Source organism: Talpa occidentalis, unplaced genomic scaffold (assembly GCF_014898055.3).
Source record: "Talpa occidentalis isolate TD23 unplaced genomic scaffold, MPIMG_talOcc4v2.1 talOcc4.12, whole genome shotgun sequence".
Taxonomy (NCBI): Eukaryota; Metazoa; Chordata; class Mammalia; order Eulipotyphla; family Talpidae; genus Talpa; species Talpa occidentalis.
In genome coordinates this window covers 30,361,098-30,386,042 of record NW_023601212.1, presented here as the reverse complement: position 1 = coordinate 30,386,042, position 24,945 = coordinate 30,361,098, and the positions used below count along the sequence as shown (strand labels likewise).

Genomic DNA, 24,945 nt, shown 5'->3' with positions numbered 1-24,945 from the left:
TCTACTGGAAACATTTATAGAAGCACCCAGAAATAATATTCACCAGCTATTTGAGTGCCATTCTGGTGTAGTCATAGGTGGAACCTGACAGTAGAGGTGAAGGGAAATTTGGGGTGTAGTACAAAGCATCCTGCCTTCCCTTAGAGCTAGCACCCTTCTCCTTGTCTTCCAGTATCTGTTTGCTGCTTGGGAAGGATTAGGGACGTGAGCCACATAGCTAAGAAGGTGTCTTTTTAGTGAAGGCACATCAGGAAGGGCAGAAAGCAGAGAGAAGCATCATTTTCCTGCATTTGTAGTATACACTCAGACCATGAAAATGTGCCTCAAATCATATAAGTGGATGATTAGTTATACCTATAAGACATTATTCCAATCTACCCATCAAGGGGAGGGAAAAAAAGAACAGCTACTTGTCAAAATCTGCATGAATAGAAGTCTTAGAAGAGAAAGGAAAGAATTAATTTCCCCCATTAATACAAGACATTACCCTCAGACACACACAGTCCTTCATAATTGTCAAAACCTCTTTTCTCCCCATCACCAAGCAGCCACAGCACAGTGACAGATGAGAGCCACCTTGAAAATCCACAGAGTCCCTGTTCTCTTCCCCTCATTGTTAAGATCCCAGATAAAGCCAGGTAGCCTTGGGGTGATCTGCAGTGTGTGTGGCTGAGTACAGGGACCTCTTATATTTCCTTACATGCCCATGACCCTGAGTCCGGGGGTTAGAATGTTATCCAACCCAGGATCATGAGATTTCTAGTGCTTAACACATTGTGTAGGATTCCTGGTCATAGACCATTGTTGCTGAGGTATGAAATGTAAATGACCTTAGAGATCAACCAGTGCAATTTTCTATGTGATAAGAAAAAATGATATTGGGAGTGCTAACAATACAGTTTTGCATGTTAGTGGCAAAACTGGAGTTGGGTCCCAGGTCTTCCGGGCCTTTTCAGTGGTTTTCTCCACTTGTTCCTATTCTTGGCAGAGTCACAGAAAAGGTCACGGGTAATGTGACTTATGTGGTGACCTCTGGGCCAAGAATTGAGACGTGGAAGAGAGGTGCCTTTGGTGAGAAGAGTCAGCATGAGTCAAATGGTAAGAGGGAGAGGAACCTACCTTGGATTGCATAAGGCGCAGATGCTGAGAGCCCTTGACAGTCAAGTTTCCAAAGGAACCCTGCGTCAGGCAAGTCTGTCCCCTGCACCCGGAGCAGAGACGCTGTCCATGGAGCATGCAGGCCCTCGCCCTTTCCTCCTGGCCGTGCCATAGCTAGCACGTGAGCAGAGCTATCTCCCTGGGATGCTTCAGAGCCCAGCCTCATGCTCTGTGAAGTGTGCAGAGTGTCTCTGCCTGTGGCCTGCATGCCAAGTGTACTTCTTGGCTTAGTGGCTATTTTGCCTGGAAGCTAATACAAGTATTTAAAAAATATTAATGAGCATTGATACTTAGCATCATTGTCATGCAGCTGTGCTGTTGGGAGCTGACATGGGGAGAGGATAAAAGGGAGAGTAGGGAAGGAATGAAAGAGAGGAGACAAGAGTGAGGCTACACCAAGGCCTCATCTGCACAGTCCCATGTGCGCTCTTCCTCAGAGCATTCCCCTGCAGCCTGAGTAGGCTCGGGGCTCTGGGCCATCCAGACCACTTCTGAAGGTGCTGGCTGGCATCTGACCCACCATGACCCTGGGCCAGAACCCGTGACCCCTGGCTGGGTTAACCCTACGACTATAGAGCTGCTTCCTCACTCTGCTTGCCTGAGTGGAAAATCGCTGTTCTAGTCCGTGCTCCCGTGAAGAGGATGGGCCTTGTCAGGAGAAGAGAGCTTGTGGTCACTCCTGACCCATCTCCAGAGGAGTCCTGCATTGGAGGGTCCACATCTTACTTGAGGGCCATGCTGCTGCCTCTCATTGGATTTAAACATGTGAGTGTCGGGGCAGCCCCACAGACAGAGTGGGTGCCAACAGCCGCCTAGATATAGACCCCTATGGGCCTTTCAAGGGGCTGGTGGCCCCGCATCGCATAGGTAATCATGCAGGCCAGCATGCTTCTGAGAGCGGATGGTGACTGTCAGCAGCTACGCTGGGAAACAGAGGTCAGTGAGGCCTGTCTCCGACAGTGGTTCCCAACACAAAGGCCTCTTGGTGTTGCTGTGTAAATACCTGAATCCTAGGGAAAATGAGTCAGGAACACTTGGTTTGGCAAGGAAAGTTTTAATCCTCCCCCCACCCCCACCCCAAACAAGCAAGGGATAAAACATTCACTCGAGCTGCTCTATTATTAGACTTAATCTGAAGATTTGGGGAGCAGCTTAGCCCCCTGGCAGATTCTGACCTTGTGGGCTTGCTCAGGGCTTGGGAAGCTAATTTTCCAAAGTGCCATCAGGTGATCCTGGCATTGGGCATCCATGGATCCACTGGACAGGGAGTTTCTGATCCTCAAAAATAGTATTTGCTTTCTTTTTTCAATGAGATACCACCTTACACCAGTGAGAATGGCACATACTTAAAAAAAAAAAAAAAAAAAAAAAACAGGAAATAACAAATGTCAAGGATGTGGAGAAAAAAGAACACTCCTACACTGGTGGGAGAGTTCCAACCACTATGGAGAGCTTTGTGGAGTTTCCTCAAACTACTAAAAATGGAGCTTCCATATAACCCAGCTATTCCATTCCTAGAGATCTACCCAAAGGACACAGAAACATTAATTCAAAAGGACACCTGTACCCCTATGTTCATTGCAGCGCTATTTACAATAGTTAAGTTATGGAAACAACCCAAGTGCCCAAAAATAGATGACTGGATCAAGAAGATGTGGTCTATATACGGAATGTTACTCAGCAATTAAAAAGGATAAACTCATGCCATTCGCAGCAACATGGATGGAGCTGGAAGGGATTATGCTCAGTAAAATAACCCAGAAGGAAAAAGAAAAATATTAATGATTTCACTCATAGGAGGAATGTAGGGGAACCAAATAAGGGACCAGGAAAAAATAATTATAATCATTCAAAAAACAAAATTAAATGGCAACTATTAATCAGAGACTCTCAGTAGGGCAGTGGGAGGGAGAGGGATCAAAACAGGGGACGCAATGTGTTCTTACACAAGGGACTATGGTGATGGTGCACGGGTGATTTGGTGTTGGGAATTTCGCAAGGACTATACCTGAAAGAAGGAAGCATGTACAAAAAATAAAAGTGCAAAAAGGAAGAACGATGTAAAACGTATATAAAATAAAATAAAAAACTGAAAGACCCGAGCATTTTCTTGGAGAGACTAAGCTGGAATGACTGGTTGTGCACACAGAGGCTGATGCTTGAGTGTGAGAACAAACGTTCCTGAGGCCCCAGGTAAGTGAGAGATGCAGCACCTCATCAGGGTCTTCTGGAGAGTTTTTTAATTATTAATTTTTTTTGAAGTAGTAGTTTACTGAGACTAAAGTGCAGAATTCATTCCCTTTTGAGCTGTTAATACTGAAATAACCTGGTTGGTTCAGAATGCGAATAATAGTAATGAATGAGGAAAACATGTAGTAAACACTTCTCAAATGTCCTTAACATTTTGTCAATAGCCTAGCTGATTAAGCTCTGCCTTTTAAAAATAATGATTATTTTTCCTCCAATCTCTGTGTCTTTTTGGTCCAAACAATTTGTTTCTGTTTATATTTAGATACTTTTTAAAAGACAAATGTTAGCTACTTTTTGAACCCAAATACACTACTCTGGCCTCCATGGATTTAAGCTTCCGTTCTCGGCCCTTTGCCTGCCGATGTGTGAAAACCCAGCCATCTGCATGCGGTGTCTTCATTCTCTGTTTTTCTCTCACTGTCTCTTCTTTCTTTGTCTCTGTCTCTCTGTCTCTCTGTGTCCCAGCTCCTCTCCAATAAAGGCCTATGCCACACCCTTGCAATTGTTTCTGCCTCACTCACTCAAGATTGTTTCTGCCTCACTCACTCAAGACCACTCCATGGGGTCAAGAATATCCTCTAAATTCTGAAAATCTCTTAATACTTAACACATATCATGACCCCATCTCCAAAAATATAACAATGAAAACAAGCTAAGCACGCATCTCTGCAGTGCTGTGGAAAGGAGTTGTTCTCACCCTTTGCTCTGTGTTTGGGGACCTGGGTTCCCATCCACAGTGGGCAATCATCACCCCGCTGCTAGTTAACCCTTCAGGACCTGGGCCTCACTGTCAGCATCATGACCCTGCGTCCCTCACAGAGGCTGAAAGACCATTGGCAGAAGTCCTGAGCACCCTCTGAGATGTCCCTTCCCAGTGGAAAGAAGCTGGGAGGCCTACCAGTGCAAGTGACACTTGAAAAGTGCAGGTCACAGGAGTCCCCAACGTATTCATTGAATTAGCATCCCTGGTTTGACCTTAGATTCCCCTGGGAAGGTATCAAAGTCTGCGGGTGCCAGGCCCCAGCCAGGCCAATTCAATTGATCTGCAGTGGTAGGTACGAGAGTGAATTTTTACAGTACTCTCTAGGTGGATTTGATGTGTCATGTGCAGGCGCCCCTCCTAGGCCATATTGCAGGGGTTCCTTGGGATTCCTTCTCCATCCCCCACCCTCCAGCAAAAGTCCTTTCATCCTCTAGTCTTAGGCTTTTCCTCTCTAGTGAAGAGAGCCCAGTGGATCGCAACTGCCCTTTTTGAACAATTTCACTGGATGAGTCACTTGAGTCCTTTTCTTCTTGAGTCATAATCCACTATCCCAACAAAAAGTGGGAAAGGCTTAGGAAGCTCCCCACCACTGGGGATGTTGTTACTGCACTCTTCCGCCCACTGGGAGGAAGCTCAGTTAACTTGCATGGGAAAGCATTGATCCTGTCTTCAGCCCACTTCCTGGCAGCCTCAGGGAAGGCAGCCAGCAAGGCAGCCCTGGATGGGGCAGGCCACCCCTCCCCTGGCAAATATCCTATGGCCACAGCCTAAGAAAAGTTGTCCGAGCCCAAGACAAAGAACCTCTGTCACCACCAGCAAGTGAGATGTTGACCCAGAGGCTCAGTCTCCAAACCAAAATGACTTTAGCACAATTCAATTGCTTGTATTAATTAAGGGGAAATGAAACAGTGGGTTTATCACACTTTTCATTAACTCCAATGCAGCGAAGGAATGTGTCTCGGAGTTGGGAGCAGGCAAGGATGGAATGCGCTGCTGTCCACACTCCCTGCTTTAATTAAGGAGGGGAGCTCAGAGTTGCTTTTTTGCCAGCAGTGTTCTGCAGACAGGCTAGGCTGGGAGAGCCACAGAGTAAAGGACACTGGCAGAGAGAAGATGGAGAGGGAGATTTGGGGGATTCAGGGTTTCTAACTAGCTATCAGGTATACAGTGAACTTATCCTGTCTGCTTAGCCTCTACTAAATGTGCAAGGAATTCAAAGTGGAAGGTGTCATTCCTTCTCAGTGTGCTTGAAGTTTAGACAATGGAACAACTGGCATGTAGAAATTGAGCACAAATGGTATACAAGACTGAGCTCATGTGAGCTATCCCAAATACTGAAACCATCCCTAATTCAAACTCTAGCTTGTTCCTAAGGCTGTTGCATCAGGAGGTATGTGATTGATAATGATGCCAGGACATAGCTAGGAAGTAAGAAGAAACCCTATTCCTAACCCATGGGTTTCCAGAAGGCAGATCCCCTGCCCTTCCTGAAAGGGACAGTCACACAATCACCTCTTCCTTCCCCTTCATCGTTTTGTCCCCCCCTGGAGATGGGCAACTGATGCAATTGGTAATGTTATTTGTTCAGTGCACAATGGGCCTTGTTACTCAGGGATGTGGCTACAGACCAGAGAGGAGGGTCGCTCTCCCGAGTTCCCATCACCTGACTCACCTCTGCTTGGGTCTAGGGGTTTCTCTTTAACCCAGACTCTCCATTCTAGCAACCCCTACTCACAGGGGTTTTGAGACTGTGACTGAGCACCCAAGTCAAGTAGCCCTCCTCACAAGCCAGGCTGTCTTCTGTTCCTAGGGAGAAAGGCAAGAACCCGGGTCAGGCTTAGATGCCAGGCCCAGATTGTAGACCAGCTTGACAGCAGTAAAGCTGATATTCTGATCTGCTTGTGGCTTATTTTATGTGATTATGTTCTATTGGCTAGAATCCTGGAGAGCAAGATGGATGAGTGACAAGATTTGGGCACACATCCCCGCATACATAGAGTCTCCATTGCCCTCCACAGCTCAAGGGCACAGAGGCCGTGGGAGGGACTGCTTCAGACAGGCCCTCTCCTTGGCCTTGTCTTCCTCCAATCCTCTAGGGCAGTATTCCCAGCAAATGCACAAGACAGCCAGCTCACATTCATTTTTAAGCATGTTGCACTCTTTATAGGATCCAAGCCTCAGTACCTTGAGAGCCTGAATGGCAATCTAGCTTTGGTGAGTGGGCAAGAGGCTATTGTCCAAGATGGATCAAAAAATGTAGTTGTGTGGAGCATCCCCGGTGGAACAAGGGGTTAAGACACAACACTGTGAAGCTATCCGCAGCCACTGCAGCATGAGTTCGATCCCTGGCCAGGGAGGTGACCCACATGGCACAGCAGACCTTTCCTGTCTCACCTGCTGCTCCCCTCACCAGTGTATTTCAGTAGATCTGCCTGTTCTGTTCCCCACTCTGTCTCTGGTGAATCCTCTCACCCTCCCGTGCATCTGCCCTGCACCCCGGTTCTTGTATGCATAAATAAATAAATCTTAAAAAAAAAATTTAGTTGTAGCCTAACAGGTTAGAGACACACACGTGATCACCTGGACATTTGATTCCAACTTACCAAGGTCAGTGTCCATCCAGACCATCTGTAATAGCCCTGCTTGCACGGCAGCAGGGAAACTTCTATCCATTTGAGCCAGACAGCCCCCTGGGGTGCCCCTACTCCCACTGATTTCCTTGCAGGGTGCTCCTTCCCCCCCTTGCTTTCTTATTCCTCAGACAGCTCTTCCCCTCGCTGATTCCTCCCCAAGCCTTTCTTCCCTATGTCAATACCTCCTTAAATTCTTAGCCCTCCTTCCTGCACTCACCCTCCTCTGCTTATTTCCTCTATGGCACCTGCCCCCAGGCATGTGCCATCATCAGTCACCTCCTGACAGGTCCCCTGGCACAACTGTGACAGGTGCTGGCATTTAACCTCACAAAGTGACTTCCTGAGACACAGCAGCTGCTTCCCATTGCACAGGTAGGGGGACAGTGGGGTGGGGGCACCTGGAGGCAACTTGTAATCATTTCAAAGGGAGAAGCCAGGCAGGGTTTGCTCAGAATGAACATGATTTTTTGGATGATGTGACTAGTCTAGCAAAGAACAGACCACCCGCTGAAATCTTCCCTGGGGATCGTCACACAGGAGACTGTAATCCAGAAAAAGTGGAAGGCTAAACTCTTTGACCCTACATGACACTTCCAACTCTATAATTGTAATGACTTGTCTGAGGAACTGGGAGGGAAAATTGGGTGTTAAGAGTGATGGCTGAGATACAGCTGGCATGGACGCACAGGATGTAAAGGGAGAAAGAAAGGAGAAATAGGTCAGGAAGATTCCAGATTTTACTGTGAATTTCTTATGTGATCTGTTCAGCCCTGAATGTTGAGGCTTCTTCCCATTCTAATAAATCTTTCTCACCTACCATACCTTACTTGGGGGATCTATAAACCAGTAAGAACTGAAAAAAATTGAGGGTCTCTCCAGTCGCACAGCAGGCTGAGCACCGTGCTGTGTAGCTGCCCGCAGCCTCTATAGCGTGGGTTCGATTCCCGGCCGGCCAGGAAGAAACCCACATAGCGCGGCAGACATCTCCTGCCTCGCCTGCTGCTAACCTCAGCAGTGTCTTTGGGCCGTCTGCCTGTTCTGCTCCCCACTTTATCTGGTGAATTCTCTCACCTTCCCACACCTCTGACTGTACCCCAATTTTTGTATAAATAAATAAATCTTAAAAAAAATTGAAAAGTTGAGTTTAGGGACAGGAAAACAGAAAGTACTACAGGTCTGGGTTCATGAGATTGCAGACCAGTAGAGGCTGAGGACCTTGCAGCCCCATCCTCTGGCCCTACACAGTGTGTCACCTTACCCCTGCTCAGAGCTAAGGACAACTGCAGGTGAAGTCAGGAACATGGGGCATGCCAGGAACACTCCTGCCTCAGGCCATTCCTCTAAGATGGAGCAGGCATACTCGTGGCCGCTGCTGGGTCTGAGCTTTCTCTGCCTGTGTTGCATAGCAATCTGCATTCCTGCAGAATCAGGGGCTAGCTTGCCCTGTTCTCAAGTACACATCCTGCATCCAAGGGGTCTTGGTCCAGAGACCTCCCACATCCTTTGATAAATGGCCCCATTTGTTTCCTTGAAGATCTTAATCTTCCTAATACACTGACTTCAACTTCTCTCCTTTGAAGTAGTCCTCCACAGAAAAAAAATATAAACCTTAGCTTTTTTTCATGTATTTCTGCCAATAAATCAGAATCCATTTTCTTTTTTTTCTTTTTTGAAACATTTATTTATTTAAGCATACAAGAACTGGGGTGTGAGCCAGACATGCAGGGGATGAGAAAATTCACCAGAGATAGTGGGGAGAAGAACAGGTTGATCTACTGAAATACACTGCTGAGGGGAGCAGCAGGTGAGACAGGAGAGGTCTGCTGCACCATGTAGGTCAACATCCTGGCTGGGGATCGAACTCATGCTGCAGTGGCTGGCTATAGCTTGATAGCACCCAGAATCCATTTTCTTTTGCTGTCAATCACATTACATTGGGGTGTCTGAATGTGCAGGGCAGGTTCCTGGTGCCTCTGGGTTACCAGCTTATTACAGGATCTCTCACCATAAAAGCACAACTGTGAGGCAGATCGCAGCTCCTGTTTTCATGTTTAGTCAGAAAAAATATTACAGTCTCATTGTCTTTTTTTTTTTTTTTCAGTTTCCTTTGAATGTGTCTTCAGAATCTTTCCAGTGACACCCAGACATTATTGGCTGCACCCCCTCTACCAGTCAACCTTCCTCTTTTCTGTCTTTTTCCTGCCCCTCCCTCATTGTTTTCTCCCTTCCCCTCTTCTCCTCCTTTGCCTTCATAGTCAGCAGTTTGGCTTCCTGGCAGCTAGTGGAGAGGAGTAAAACGTTTGTTGCCTTCTGCCCCTTTCTCTGCAGCATGGAATCAGGATTTAGCATCGCATCCAGAGCTGGAGAGGGCAGGGGAAGTATTAAACCCTGCTGTTTCCTGGGTCCCCAGGCATTTAGCAACCTAGATTTGTTCTGCTTTAAAGGCCTCACCCAGTATTCAAAGTAGTTAAGAAAATAGCATCTCAATTACCTTCAGTGGGCTGGAGATGGGAGGGTTTCAAATCCTCTTCGCAATTCTTAGCACTAAAATCTATGTTTGAGAGGAGCCCTGTTTTGCAGTAAGAGCATAATGACTCAGTGGAAAAGTTAGCTTCAGGGGTGCAGGTCCTCAGCCTTGATGTACTTCCTGAGCTCCAAAGAGAAGGGTGCTTTTGAGACTCTAGTTCCACAGGATAGCGGCGTGAGGACACTCAGTAAGATTTATTGACCAACTGGCCACTTCACGCTCCCAGATCATTGTACATGATTAAGTGAGCCAAGGACAGCACTCAGTGGTGCCTTATGCCTTCACCACTCAGCCTTCCCCAGACTAGCACTGTGGATAATACCTGGACATTTGCTAAAATGCCGAGTCCCAGGCCCAACCCAGACCTACTGATTCAGAACACATATTAACAAATCCCTGAGGAATTTACATGCAAATTAAAAGCTGAGAAGCATTTACTTTATAGCACAAACTTGACAAAATTCATTTTCTCACTTAATGAGGTAGTATTATCATAACGATCCCCATTTTACGGGAAACACTCCCTCCCTTGCTCCCTTTTTTGCTGTCATATAACCATCCCATAAAAACAGCACTGCGGATAGTGCAAATAAATCCCCACATACCAGAATATGGTCGTGTTGTCCAGAAATGTTCCCATGAAGGGCCCAGACTCTATTTTCCTCATGCAAATGCAGATAATCACTCAGAGATCTATATGCTGGCCTTGATTCTTTGAAGTAACCCCTTTGCTTTGTGTAAGTCAATACTTCTCAGTTGATGGTTATGCACTCCCAACTTATCAGAGCCTTTAGGACATCTGGCTGGTGTCCACCATGCAGCACAATTTGGTTCTCTCTCATTCTCTCTGAGGAAAGGGAGTCAGTGGTCCTGCCTGAAGTCCCCACCAGGCTCACTGCAGGTAGCTCATATCTTTGCTTTAATGCAGTGGGCTTTAATTACTTGCAGCAAATACTCTATATTGCATTTTGAAAGAATGGAGTTTTAGGATGGGAAAGCATCTGTGTTTACTCATCACAGAAAAGGTGAGATAAATCTAGAAAACTGTGTTGGTGTGTTTGATTTTATTGTTGTTTAATTCTTGGAAATACTTAGATCCGTCAACCAGTATTGTTTCAGTAAGAGAGGCAATGTTTATCTTTATTAGCCTCCCTGTAATCAGTGATCTCAAAACTCCCCTTCAGTGCTGAGATTCTGTAAACCTAAGAGAAAGAAAGGAAAAGAATGAGAAGAGGTCTCTGAGGTCTCTGTCTCTCTCACGAACCTTCCAGAAGTAGGATAGTAACTAGTCTGGATGATTAACTGTCTGCTGAGGCAGAGAGAGCTGTGAGGGTATTCCCTGAGATCCCTGCAAATAGGGTCCTATCTCAGAACCCAGAAGACCCCACTGCACTGGAGAGTCTGCCTCAATTTTTTTTAAGTTTCCCTCTGATGCCTGGGACCAGCCAGACCAGCACTCACGTCTGGGAGAGGCGGTCAGGCAGAAGTGCATGAACCTTCCCCAGGAAGGCCCTCACCTTTTAGGGCACACTTCCAAACTCTACATATAGCTGTTCCTCACATGGATTCAACCAGATTCCTCAAGAGCCCTGAATCACACCTGTGGATTTGTTCTGGGACCCTGTCCAAAGGCCCAGGTTCCAGAAGGTGACCTGGCAAATACATTGTTTCTGATGGCCAATGTAAGATTTCTTTCATAAATTTGCTTGAGATTGGGCTGCTGAAATGGTGCTAACTTAGAATGACTTCAGCTGTTATATATGGAGGGCCCACTTGAAAAAACATTTGCTTGGGTCCTCCCTGGTAGTGCAGCTGATTGAACGCTGTGCTATGAAGCTGTCCGCAGCCTCTGCAGTGTGAATTCAATTCCCGGCCGGCCAGGGAGATTCCCACATGGCCCAGCAGACCTCTCCTGTCTCACCCTCAGCAGTGTATTTCAGTGGATCTGCCTGCTCTGCTCCCTGCTCTGTCTCTGGTGAATCCTCTCACCCTCCCGCTCCTCTGACCTGTACTCCAGCTCTTGTACAAAAATAAATAAATCTTTAAAAAAGAGAAATAAAAAAAAAAAAAGTTTGCCCGGGGTCCCATAACCCCTAGGGATCCTGACAGTAACCAGCATCCAGATGCTGATGACCCAGCCTGAGAGGGCCTGACCTGGAGTGGGGGGTGGAGGCAGGGAGGGCAGGAAGTGGTCTGGGGAGGTGGGCAGAACATGGTTGAAACTCCCCTAGTCTTAGGCTTAAGCAAAGTCAGAGTGTCAGAACACTTGCTCACACCTGTGTCCACCATCCCTTCCAGACACCCACCCCACCTTCCTGCTCCACAACCATAGCTGACCCAGACTTGGTTGAACGAATAGCCATCAGATGAGAAATACGGTCTTGAAGGGAGTATGGGGAAAGTTAGAATGAGTTTTATCATCCTGAAATCTAATTTCACTCTCGCACCTAGAGCACAAAAAGGAATCAGGAGCAAGTCCGATAAGAAATGCAAATGATTATGCTTCCTCCCTGGCTTTCGAGTTGACTGGGTTTTCTCAGGAATCTGGCGCCTTGACTGAATTCAGAACATTTAAGTTTCATGACAGAGGCTCTGTTATCTTTGCACTGAGCCACAGGGTGTGGGAGAAGGGACACAGCTAAGAGAACTACAATGTTGCACGAGTGTGTAAGGTTAGCTATAAATAATGTAAATTTTACAGCTCCTGACTACCTTCAGTCTGAATTGCAAACTTCACAATAGTCTACCTATAAAACTTGTAGCATGTATCACCAAGTCAGATTGTTCAAGTATGTATGACCTATAGTTTGGGGATATCATATTTATTGTATCTTGACTGTGTTCATTGAGTACTTACTGCACAGCAGTTTACAAAGTGCATCCTCATTCATTTATTCATTCATTCGCCACTTTATTTTCTCCAGCAAAGTTTCCGACCAGACCAAATGCTTTGCATCTACTTGTATAAAATTTTTAAGTGGCCATTTATTCATGTAAATAGTAGTTTGTACTCTGTCTGGAGAGAGATTGCTGCATAGTGAAAAATTAACATAGTAACATACTGTAAAAGTTATTCCTGCATTTTTTGTTATATTATTGATCATAGCAATTCCTTTTAAACTATCACAAGTTTAGTAATGCACTGGGTTATTTTACATATACTCTTTTAGCTAACCTTATTATAATCATATAAGAAATATAATGGCATCTCCTTCCCTTCTTGTCAAATAATCTAAAAAGTTAAAGTGACTTGGACAACAACACCTTGCTCCAAGGCTTAAGCAGAGAATTTCTTTCTTCAAATGCCATACTTTTGGGTTAACATGTTTTCCTATAACCTTTACCTTGATGTTTGAACCCCATTTTTACAATTTTTTTGTATTCTTTTTCCGTAAGCTCTAGATCTGAATATATTTCTGCCCCTGGTTTCAGTTTCTTGATTGTTTCCTGTCCATTTCTCTCCTCTCCAAAGGTCAGGGCTTTGTGAGTGAGGATGAATACCTGGAAATCTCTGACATCAAACGTGACCAGTCTGGGGAGTATGAATGCAGCGCCTTGAATGATGTTGCTGCACCTGATGTGCGGAAAGTAAAAATCACTGTAAACTGTGAGTTGACCCACTGTCAAGGAGTTCTGGGGGGAAAGAGGGCACAAGAATTAAGGCAGCTAACTGGCGATGCCAGAGCCATTCTTCAATAGATCCTAATTGTTTCCAGCAGGGAAATAAGTCATCAGAAGACTTTGTCCCGTCTTTGTGCCCATTGCCAGTTTTTCCTGGAGGTTCCCCATTACTGTTAGAGCTTTTAGTGAATGGGGGCAATTGTTCACTTTGAATTGATTTGAAGACTTGAAGAAGATGTTGGGATCAATGAAATATCGCCAAGCCAGAATTTCTTCTACTAAAATAAATGGCTATTTAACTGGGAAGGAAAGGTGTCACAAAAATCCATTTGCACCGCAGGAGGCTGAAGGTGCCCTTACATCTATTTCATGAACTCATGTTGCATTTCTCCCTGCAGACCCTCCCTACATCTCAAAAGCCAAGAACACTGGTGTCTCAGTTGGTCAGAAGGGCATCTTGAGCTGTGAAGCCTCTGCGGTGCCTACAGCTGAATTCCAGTGGTTCAAGGAAGAAACCAGGTACCTCAAAAATGGAAATAGGGCATGTCTGAAGCAGTGTTGATGGCTCTTTCCCACCTGGAAGGAGGGTGAGAAAGGAAAGGGGAAAGATATGCAAAACTAAACCACAGTACAGCCTCCTTTATGCAACAGAGTCTCTATTTAGAAATAGAAACAAGAGTGGAGGAAGCTGGGAAGTAGGCAGAATGAATTGACCTTGTTTCAAAAATTGAGATTAGTTGTAGAGAGGTCAGTGTTCAGTGATGAGAAGTGGGAAATTTGACCTTTTTAGCATCCTTTCCTTTTTTTTTTTTTTTTTTTCCTGATGGAGGCTAGAGGGCTTAGGGTTTGAGTTAGAGGGACTGAGTAAGTTAGAAGAAAAGGTTTTCACAAGGAGAGACTCCTTGTAGGTTAAGCTATAGTGTCTTTGAGTTCTCCCAGCATCTCTGTCTGCCATTTCAGCCTATTTGTAGAACCAGACCAGCAGTACCTTCTCTTATTTCAGGCTAGCCACCGGCCTGGATGGCATGAGGATTGAGAACAAAGGCCGCATATCCACTCTGACTTTCTTCAATGTTTCAGAAAAGGATTATGGGAACTATACTTGCGTGGCCACAAACAAGCTTGGAAACACCAACGCCAGCATCACACTGTATGGTGAGTGCAGGAAGCCTCAGTGCAGTAGACACAGCCACATGGGGAGCTTGGGGAACTCAAGGGAGGAGGGATGATCCACTGGCCTGTGTCCATCCATACTGTTCAGCCCACCACCCTTAGATACCAAGTCCTACCTCCCATCATTCCCTAACATGTGATTCAGTGATGTTTACAAGGTAATTGACATCTCCTGATCTTTTGAAAAGCAAGGTTTGCCCCTTATTAGAGGAGTAAACTAAATTCTAAACCAAGTTGAATGGTGGTTGCCATAAATATAGAAGCTTGGGATAATTCAACTGTATGACCTAAGGGTGTGGGAGGAAAATTAGATATAATTTTAAAGATACTTCCTACAGTAAAAGTCTGGGGGTTTACATTTATAGTTTTAAACCAAGTCAACTGCTGCCATCATGATTCTCATGTTGATTGCCATGTCACATTCTCATTCATGGGGATGAATGGAGCAATGTCTGAGTTCCCGTCAACAGGAGCCTTCAGCCTTCTCTGAAGGTCCTTCTCTCCCACGTGGATGGAAAGGTCTCCAGAGCCATGACTGGCCCCCTGGGCAACCTTTGTCTTTCCCTCACTCAAGCTTTCTGTGCTACTGTGTCCATCTCATTGTGCAAACTTTCACACCAGGGGCCAGGGCCAGCTTGCTGTGATATCTCATGTGTGTGCATTTGTCTATTTGCTGAGATGTGGTTAGATGGAAGCATCTGGTGAGTAGGATGAAATGGTTTCCATGTTACATGTGCACCTCAGACCCTGAACAAGCTCTCAGTGTTGACATTAACTAAACTTGGTCCACCAACCATCTGAAATGTGTGATCTATGTCTTTTGTTTTCTCTCTGCATTGTGTGTGCATTATGCTGTGTGTGTCTTAGAAATAAGCCCCTCATCAGCAGTGGCAGGTGGGTATAGCATGTTCCTTCCTTCCTCTGCCTGCCTGAATGCCAATGCTTTTGAGTTTAAGCCTACTTCAAATATAGGCTTGCCTGCTCCACTTCCCTGTTTTATTTCTCCATAGTGGATAGACCTTAGGGGGTTGGTTTGCACAGTTTAGGTACAGGCATGTAGAATATGATGGCTTTCACACACACACACACACACACACACACACACACACACAATATCATAATAGGCTTCAGGAAAGAGGATATTTCCCCCCAAACCAGTTAACTTCTACTTGGTAACCTTCAAAAGGAACAGATATTCTACTGATTTTTGCACCTAGTAGCCCAAGATGAACCCAACCTAAAGACCAAAGCAATGCTCAGATGATTGTCTGCATGAAGAAGTAACCAGTGGACATTTTATCCTCTTAGCCCATGGCATGGCGAATAAGATCATTCTAAAACCTTCCCTTTAAAAATAAAGATATCTGGGGTCATTATTCATAGTAAAAATAATATCTTCCATTTCCTAAATATTTACTGGCTTCTAGCATCATGTCAATACTGTACAACACAGGTTATTAACCCCATTTTAGAGATATGTAAAAGGAGGAATGAAGAGGCTGAGTAACACAGAAGTAAGGGTAGCTATTGAATGGGCAATGGCTGAGAGCCAGCATAGGACACTTTCATCAGATGCTGGAGTGTTTGTGCAGATAATAAACAGTGAGCCATATACACACTCACACACTCATTCACACATTTAGAGGAAGCAGCAGCTGATGTTCACCTTCTTCTAGAGGTGGAAGGCTCACAGCCCTATTTCTCTATGTTCAATCTCAGTCACTTATAAAGTAGTAGCATTTGAATTTTCCAGACCTGAAATCAGCTCTGTAGTTGTCACTTTTCATAGCTCTGGATCCAGAACAATCAAAGACCATGAGAACTGTGTGGACAGATATCTTTGATGTCTGTGAATGTTCATCTCTTAGTTTTGATATACAAGCAAAAAGAAAGGGTAGTATTAGGGTGCTTCTGTGCCCCTGACCCTTGGTTAGTGGGATTGTCCGTGACAGGAGATGTGATCAATAAAAGGAAGCTAGATTTGGCCCCTAGGTGACCTGGATTCTTGCTCTCTGCTATTAACTAAGCAAGGGGGTGTGCCATTACAAATAACAAGAGCAAATGTATATTAAGATGATATTAGCCCATTAGGACTACCATAAAAAAAAATGTCATTAGTTTGGCTTAAACAACAGGAATTTATTCCCTCAAAGTTGGTGGCCAGAGTCCAAGATCAAGCTGATTCCATTTCCAATGAGGGTTCTCTTCTTAGCTTGCAGAAAGTCACTTTGTCCCAGAGACCTTTCCTCGGGGAAAGAGAGGAGGGAACCCTCTGGTGTCTCTTCTTTTTAGGTCACTAATCTTATCAGGGCCTTATCATTGTAATCTCATTTAACATTAATTACTTAGAGGCTCTATCTCCAAATACACATGGGGGTTAAAGCTCAAATGTATCAATGGGGAGACAAGGTTTGCACAATTCAGATCATAGAAAAGACATAGATTCATACCCTAATGTGATCAATCACATGCCAACCATTTAGGCTTGCTGAGCCTATTTCCTCATGTATGCTATCAGAATGTTAATATTTGCCTCAAAAGGCTGAAGAAAGGATTAACCAATATCCTATAAATAAGATACCCTTAAGTGCTATGGCTAGATGTGTGAATTTGATGATGCATAGGTTAGAGCTTCGGTTTACTCAGTTAAAATTAGGATAGTATTTCCTGGCCTTCTAACTGCCATTCTGAATTATGATTAAGGCAATATTCATCAAAGAGGTGTACAACCTGAAAACTATTGTATAGATGCAAGACACAAAGGTATTTTCAACACGTGGTGTGAGATAGGCCATCTCATCGCTGCTTCCCTTGATACAACTGTCAGAATAATCACCCTACTGGATTTGTGCTTTCTTGCCTCCAGAGTCTCCTATTCTTTTTTACTATACCACCACCAGTCCCTATAATTGACCCTATCTTGCTTCACTGAGTTAATGGCTAGTCACGTTTCAGCCTCTGTTACTGAAGGAAGTCTTTCCTGACCTCTGAGAGTAGATCAGTTTCCCCAATGCAGACCCATTTGTACCAAGTTTCTGAAAGCGTGGTTCATTCAACACAATGCATTCCCTAGGGTCATTCAAATGTGCATCTGTACTGCAAGGATCCACATCTAGGGGGTGAGCACTGAGATGACAGATAGACTCCTTGTCTCTGCACATGTCACTTTCTATTTTGCAATTTATTTTCATTTATTTAGTTTGTTTGATTAAAAGCTTTCTTCCCCTTGAGCCCATGTGCTCCATGAATGTAGGGATCATGTCACTGGTTTGATCCTGAACCCAACACAGGGATCTGTACATAGTAGCTAGTCAGGACAATTTTGTTGAGTGAATGAAGATATGTAAAGGTTGTGTTGGTGACACCAGTATAAGAGTTCAGCTGCAGAAACTAAAATAGGACAGAATGGAATGGGTCTGTGTGTCTCAGCATTCTTTGAAGCCAGGCTCTGCTGCTCACTAGCTGACTAGTTTGGGGAATATGCATCTGAATGGTCTCAGTGAGATTATTTTGGATAAGATTTCCTCTACGGTCCCCACAAAGCCTAATTCTCTGATTCTATGCCTGAGTGGCAATAGTTTCAGCACAAGATCAGTGTGATCTTGTCCAGTTAAGTAAGCCTTTTCACTGACCGTAAGAGCTCCCTCTAGTCCTCAATGCCCCCATAATTATGGTTAATTATCACCAAGCATTTACTATTCACAGGGCCACTAGACTAAGTGTTCCACATGTTTCATCTCATTTAATGACTTTAGGAAGTAAGTGCTATATTTATCCCAATTTTACAGAGGAGCCAATTGAGAGGTTAGGCATATCCCACTGGCTTGTAAGTACTTGAGCTGGAATTTAAGACTGTGACTCTGATTCCAGTGTCTGAACATTTTACTGTAATTTCAGTCCTACTCATTATACTTGGCAACCCATCATGGAAGTTGGTGAAGAACCTTCTGGATGCAACCCCATATAAAAATTAGCTTGCTTGTACCATTTCTCACACCAACATCGCCCCTCTTTTAGCTATCTACATCCAAACCCATTCTTTTAAAGGACAATTTTTACATTATAGTCCATATACTCATTTACCCAAAGCACACACACATGCACATATACACACACCATTCCCAGGCATGCATTGGTGTTTACCTTCAAAAACTTTGTTTTTTGGAGCCCCATTTGATTCTGTACAGTGAATCTTCACAACACATTTATAATAAGCCTCTCACTTGAACACTCCTTTCATATATCTCCTACCTACATATAAAGAAGAGAGGAAAGTGGGATAAAAGCAATTTCAAAAGAATACAGAAGACAAAGATTATGAAGACAATGGGTTGGTAAGTGGGTTGAAACAAGAAGTGATTAGCAAAATGTGGGAAACAATGTTGATAGGTGGGTGATGCTCAGAGCTGACTCAGGGGTGGCAGGGTACGAGAAGCTTCTTCCTGGAAACCAATAGCAGCGCTTCAATAACCGTGCAGAGCAATAACCTGCTCTCTGCCCTGCCGGCCGGCGACATGGCCTTTAGGGGTGTCCTTTCCATGGCCCCTGGCAACTGCAGGTTCTTAAAAGGCAGCAGAACATAAAGAGACCAGTGGGAGGAGTGCAGAAAGCCGGGTTCCACTTCTGTCTCATACTAACCATGCCACTCTCTGCTCCATGGTTATCTGTAAAATATAAGGACAGCATGAGTTGGACTCCCAGAATACATCTAGCTTTCTAAGTCTTTGTTCTGAATTGGGAAAACAGTGCAATAGAGCTACAAGACCTATCATTCATAACCTTGGAGGCGGTGGCAAGGGCCTGCACTGTGGCAAGGCAGCTCGCTCTGAGTAAGTGCAAGCTTTATGGAGTGGGTGCAGCCGTTTGAAGGCCCACACGGAGCACTGGTACCAGGTCTTGCCAGCCCCGTGTGCACAACACAGGGGCATGTCCAGCCTTGGTGTACTGGCCACAGCTCTGCCCCTCACAGAAGCCACTCACTTTCTCTCAACTTGCCAACCCACTTGGACTCCACTGGGTCTTAAGCAGGAGGCCTAGACCTCTGTCCTTAGAGTGCAAAGAGGGAAGATTCTGAACTTGATTACACCGGCACTGCAGAGAGCGTGATGCGTTTAATGAGCCATATAACCGCCTGGATTACTGGAACTGGCAGGGGAGAGGGACAGAGAACACAAACAAAGCCAGAGATGGGGGTGGGGGTGCTGCAGAGAGAAAAAACACATTTCTCACATTTTATCTGTGAAATCTTAGCGACACAAATTAGTTACATTAAGAGATAAGTATCAGAAATAGGGACAACTCACAGGAATCTTGTCGTTGCAAATGAAAATGGCAAGACTCCATTTAAGGCAACATCTGGGCTCTGGATTTTTTCCTCAGGCAAAGTCTCAGCCCCTCAGAGCAGCCACCACTACAGCTTACCTGAGCAGCGCTGGGAAGCCATGAAGACAGACTCTCTATTTTCCTTTGCTAATGGTTGTTCCTCCAGAATAAATAAGCATATGAGCCTACCTGTTCAAACCTGATTCTCAGCTGGAGCCTGCATCAAGCAGCCTCCCTCACTTTCCTTCCTTAGCTGACTCCTTTCCCCAGTGTATCCTTCTTCTTCTTTAATAAAGTCCTAACAGTCAGACCTTTCCCCCAGGTGGTGCCAGGTGAGACCTAAGACCTGAGTGTATGGACTCTAAGGATGCTCTTCAGTCTGCCCTCTCCACACACCCCATGTTTCCTCTCCCCTTCACCTCCAAACCTCTGGAAGCAATGCCCAGCCTTCGCCGTCTCCACTTCCTTCTCCCCTTCTCCACTTTTTTCCTTCGCTTCTCCGACTTCCTCCAATATTGTCCACACCTCAGTCACCCATGCTCTGTCTTACTCCAGAAACCCAGCTTCTTTCAGTTCCCGACCTCCATTTGGCCCACAACACCCTACTTCTGCCTTCTGTGATATGACCCAGTGGCGGCTTTCTTTCCATCTTTCTGTGTTAGCCTGCCTATAGCTCTCTCACCACCTGCCCCGTATGTCTGCCCAGGATCGCAGTGTGAGAAGAGGGTGTCTACCGAGTCCTCAGATAGCTTACAAAGCAATAGCTTAGCCTGCAGTGCACTTAACCTTGGGCACTTAAAAAATGCCCATTAATTTGAGGGACAAGCCACTCTCCCACCTGAATGTTTCACAGGCGTCTCAGACTCAGTCTTTCTCTGCTGGGGCCCAGCCCTTCAGAAGTGTACCTTATCTTGTCACCTGTACACTCAAGCTAGAACCTCTACAGTCATTTCCTTAGTCTTCCTCTCTTAGTGCTAGAACTACTGCTAGCAAGCAGGCCACAGCCCTTGCTCTGGACAGCTGCTCCACAGTCCTTTCTCACGTACCCTGTGATGTGTGTCTTATGTGACACCAGCTATATGGATATTGTTTGTTGTTGTTGAAGCTATTTTATCATTTTTTAAATTTAATTTTTGGATTATATGGGATTTCTTCCACTAGGTGTGGTCACTGGTCTCCCACCACCAGAGCAACCATAGTCCATCACCACAGTCCCTTGTGCTGTTCCTCACCCCATTCCCTGTTTTCACCTTTCCCCACCTGTCCCCTCCTGGATGCCTCCTGTGGTCAGCTTTCAAGGTTTGTCTTTGACCCTGTGTTTGCTTTTTCTATATTCCATATAGAAAGTGAAACATTCCAATATTTATCTTTCCTGCTGACTTCTTTCACTTAGCATCAACCCTTCCAGCTCCATCCATGTTGCTGCAAAGACTTGAGTTCTTTTTTGATAGCTGAGTAGGGATGTCAGAATATTGTACCAGTTCCCTCGTCTTTAGTAAACCTCTTCTTGTCTGTCACTGAGGGGTTAAGTGACCTTTTCAAAACTCAAAAAGAACCTGTTCATGACCTGCATCAAAGGCTGGTGTTGTGCTGAGATTCATATGCCTTATAGCTTCAAGTTCAAGTTCACAACTATTTGCACAAGTGCCTTCTGTGTTCCCACCAGTCTAGAACCACCCCCGGTGCCCCCAGGCTTCCCCACCTTTGCACATTTAAACCTGTAACAATGTTGCTTAATGTTGCTCAACTCTTTCCATCCATTCATTCATCTGTTCAACCAATGTCTGTTTACTGTGAACTGTATGCCAAGAAATTAGGTTAAAGATTGAGGTACAAGGAGTTTGCAACCTTGTGGAAATAAGTAAATAGATGAAGCAATAAAAAGTGTCATGCTAGAGGAATGACGATGCCACTTGCGTTAGGTGTCAGCTCAGCCTGGCTTAAGGCAGCTTAGAACGCTGTGGTGTAGGTCCTGTTACTATTTCCACTTCACAGAAGAGGAGCCTGGTGTGCAGAGCACCTGGGTCTGTCTCATACTCATGTCCTGTTGTTTGGGGTTTTTTTTGACCCATATATATTCTGTTTCTTCCAGTATGTTGCAGAATCACAGGTAGAAACTTTTGACCTCTTCTCTGACTGACAAAATTGTACTTATCCTGTTAGTTTCTGCACTGTGTTACCCCACCCATGAATTATTTCTGAAATCCACTGAAGAATCATACATCTCTCGGCTTTCAGGGTAGCTTTCCCCATAGGCTTGTATTTTGTTTGTATTTGTTTCCACATTTTTCAGATGTCACGCTGTATCTCAAAATGGTTATTTTCCAGTGAATGTTTGCTGGAATTAATAAATACATCTTCAGTTAAATGGGGACATCAGCTATAGTCTCTATACAGTGGGAAACTTTTGACTAAACCAAGAAAAGCCAATTACTCCAGGGGATTTGTAGTCTTCTCCCCAGTTGGAAGCCAAATCGCTCTTTCTCTGACACTTTCCCTTGCATCCCCGCCTCCTGTGTCTCAGTGCTAATTTGAAATTTAGGGTTTGTAGCCCTCCCTCCCTCACTCAAGGTTTCCTTGTGAGGAGACTGTATCAAACATTCCAATTCTCTGTTTAGGAAGACATGCATCAAATGATTTCTTCTTGCACAGACATCAAAAGCTGCACACATTTGTCCATTTCCTGCTGATAACGTATATGATTTTTATTTTCCAAATCCACTCTTTAAATCCAGGTGGGAGGGGATGAGTCAGAGCAAAATACCATTGCTTTTGGCTGATGACAGCAGCATAATCATTTGTATTTTCCCCAACCTGCAAAATGTCAACATATTAGAAAAAAAAATATGCAGACATTTCACATTTCACTCCTGATGAGGTTCCTTGTCGCTGCCTCACACCCCCACCCTCCTCTATCTGAATCATTGACATCTGGCTATTAGCCTAAGCATTTAGAATTTAACACTGAGCATTCAGGGTGTGCTGATGTCAGCACACACACAAGAGCTTATGGTTCAGCGTAGACTAGAGTCTTGTCTCTTTCAGGTTTGTGATGAGCTGACAGATTTGAATTAACTTCTGATATTAACTTCGCAGGCTTCTGTCTTTGTGGTAAGCACAAAACGGGGAGCATTGACAACAAAACAAAGATGGCTGCCTGCCTCTGCCCCTTCATCCACATGTCCTTTTTGCGCTGCAAATCCCGGTTAATCTCACTTGTAAAACAACACAGCGCGTTGTTTTCCACTGTAATTAAAGACAATGGAGGAGAAGTTCCCTTTGAAGGGAAATGATGTGCCTTCATCAGCCAGCACCGCTGAAAATAGGTTTATGTTTCACCAAGTATAAGGCATCCAACCTTAATTAGATTTCCTTGCTCCTCTTTTAATCACCAAGTACATCATTATCTTTTTGGTTCCTCATTAGGAAGGTCACATAGTTCATATTCATACTTATAAAAGCTATCCAAATTTCAGAACAAAACTGTATCTTCTTAGACTTCAGATATTTCAGTGATCTCACGGTGCCATCACCAAGTTCAATTTGCCTGTGGGCTTTTCCCCCTCCTTTCTGTTAATGTGATCAGCTTACCTCCTACCATTTTAGTAGAATCACAGCTGTAGCACCTACTGTTGCTGCCATATTTTCATCACAGTCACAGAAAGGAAAACAGTGACATATTTCAGTACCTCCGTTGCTTTTAACATACACTCCATTTTTAAGATGCAAAATCTCTTAGCAGGCAGGAGCTCATCAGTAAGCTTATATACTTGGGGGGAATTTTGTGCTGAGTTTGGGTACTCTGGATTTTCAACACCTGCCAATCAAGAGGATTGAATGCAGCAGCTACCCCTTGAATGCAGCCACAAAGTCTTAGTTCCGGGATAGTCAAGCCTGATGGTTAATTCTATGTTAGGCGCTCAACCCGCTTTGTTTTTACTATTCTAATGTTTAGAATATTTAATTAAAAAAATAAGTGGTCTCTGCAAAGTTGATTTATTTATTATCCATATATTCATCCGTTTGTCCATTTCTTTATTTGTCTCACCCCTGTTGATTCTCACAAAACGTCTTGCCTTAGACGTTTTCCTTCTGACCCACAGTGATCACACAACTCTCCTCTCTGCCATTTGCCATTTCTGAAATATATCTCTTTATCATTTCTAAGACTGTTTCTGAATGCTGAAGACTAACTTATTTCTGTTGCTTATCCATCCCCAGGGTATCCTGTTGTTATCCTCCTTGTCATTCGTTGTTCTGTGGATTTGCATCATCATTTAAGCTTTTATTTTCAGAAATGCTCAACTTTAGGCACAAAGGAAGCAATTAATTTTTAGCATTGAAATGGCAAAGCTGCAGGGACTGGAAAAAGGGGAAATTTCCCACTTTTTGTTCATCTCTAGAAAAGATGTAACTAAGCCTGATCATTGTAACAGCCATTCTAATTGAGTCATTGTTAGCCATAAACAAAGACTCCTTGGGTGTGGCATTTGCCCAGAGAAAGAGTTGGTTTTCCAAGTATGTGCCTTAGAATATCTGGTTGTCTCTAGGCAGCCTTTATGTGTGGTTTGCAGCTGAATCAGGGCTGCATGCCAGAGACCAGTCACTAGCTTGCTAACCAAAGCCAAGTGGGCTTTCAGCTGGTGTTTGACAATGACTTTTGAGAACCTACTAGTTGACAGGTCACTGAATGTAAATCAGGATTTCCACAAAAGATGCTATTTCAGGAATCACAATATTGCCCTGGTTGCCATCCCCCTAATATTCACTCATCTTTTACTATACTCAGTGACCTTACACATCATCTTAACTAATCCTCAGAGCCACCCTACAACTACCCCGGCACCATTTCCTACAGTAAAAATAAAAAAAAAAAAGTTTCAGAGAAGTTGATTGGTCCAGAATCACCATGCTGGTGAGGAGCAGGGCCTGAATTCACACTCGGATCTCTCTGACTCGAATTAATTTCAGTCGTCTTAAAACTCTTCAGTAGGAGGAGTGTGCCTGAGATGGATGTTGGAACATTTGCATCTTCTCAAATCTGGGAAACTTTAAAAATTGTATTTATTTATTTATTCAGTAGTGTTTCTTTGTGCTGTCAATGAGAACAGAGGATGGTTGACACCCTGGTCTAGCACAGACTATGAAGGCAGAGATGGATGTGCCTTTTCTTCTGAAGAGAGACTGCCAGCCTTTCAAAATACTTGCTGAAAAATTGAATTTCTAACCCTGCTTATTGAAGTAAAAACTAGTATTATCTTGGGCAGCTAAACAAGTCCATATAGTAGTTATTTCAAGAAACTATGATATGGGAAACCATACTCAACTTGACATCCACAGATGTATGTGTATTCAAGGTGCTACCAATGCTCAGCTCAGGTGAAAAGACCCTCCAGCATCATGAGCTTCCCTGTAACAGGCACATTGAGCTGACACTTGCAAAAGCATCACACCAGCCTAAAGGACCCAGCAAGCCCAAGTGGTCCTGGGACTACACT

The 24,945-nt window shown here is 44.4% G+C and overlaps 1 protein-coding gene across 3 annotated transcripts in view; it reads left to right on the top strand.

Moving 5' to 3' along the window:
- OPCML (opioid binding protein/cell adhesion molecule like) overlaps positions 1 to 24,945 on the top strand; it is a 1,065,334-nt gene that overhangs the window by 1,033,099 nt on the left and 7,290 nt on the right. For all 3 annotated transcript variants that reach the window (XM_054693219.1, XM_054693220.1, XM_054693218.1), the window contains 3 exons: positions 12,804 to 12,938; positions 13,351 to 13,471; positions 13,956 to 14,107. In XM_054693219.1, the coding sequence (XP_054549194.1) occupies positions 12,804 to 12,938; positions 13,351 to 13,471; positions 13,956 to 14,107 (408 nt within the window). The remainder of the gene's footprint in view (positions 1 to 12,803; positions 12,939 to 13,350; positions 13,472 to 13,955; positions 14,108 to 24,945) is intronic.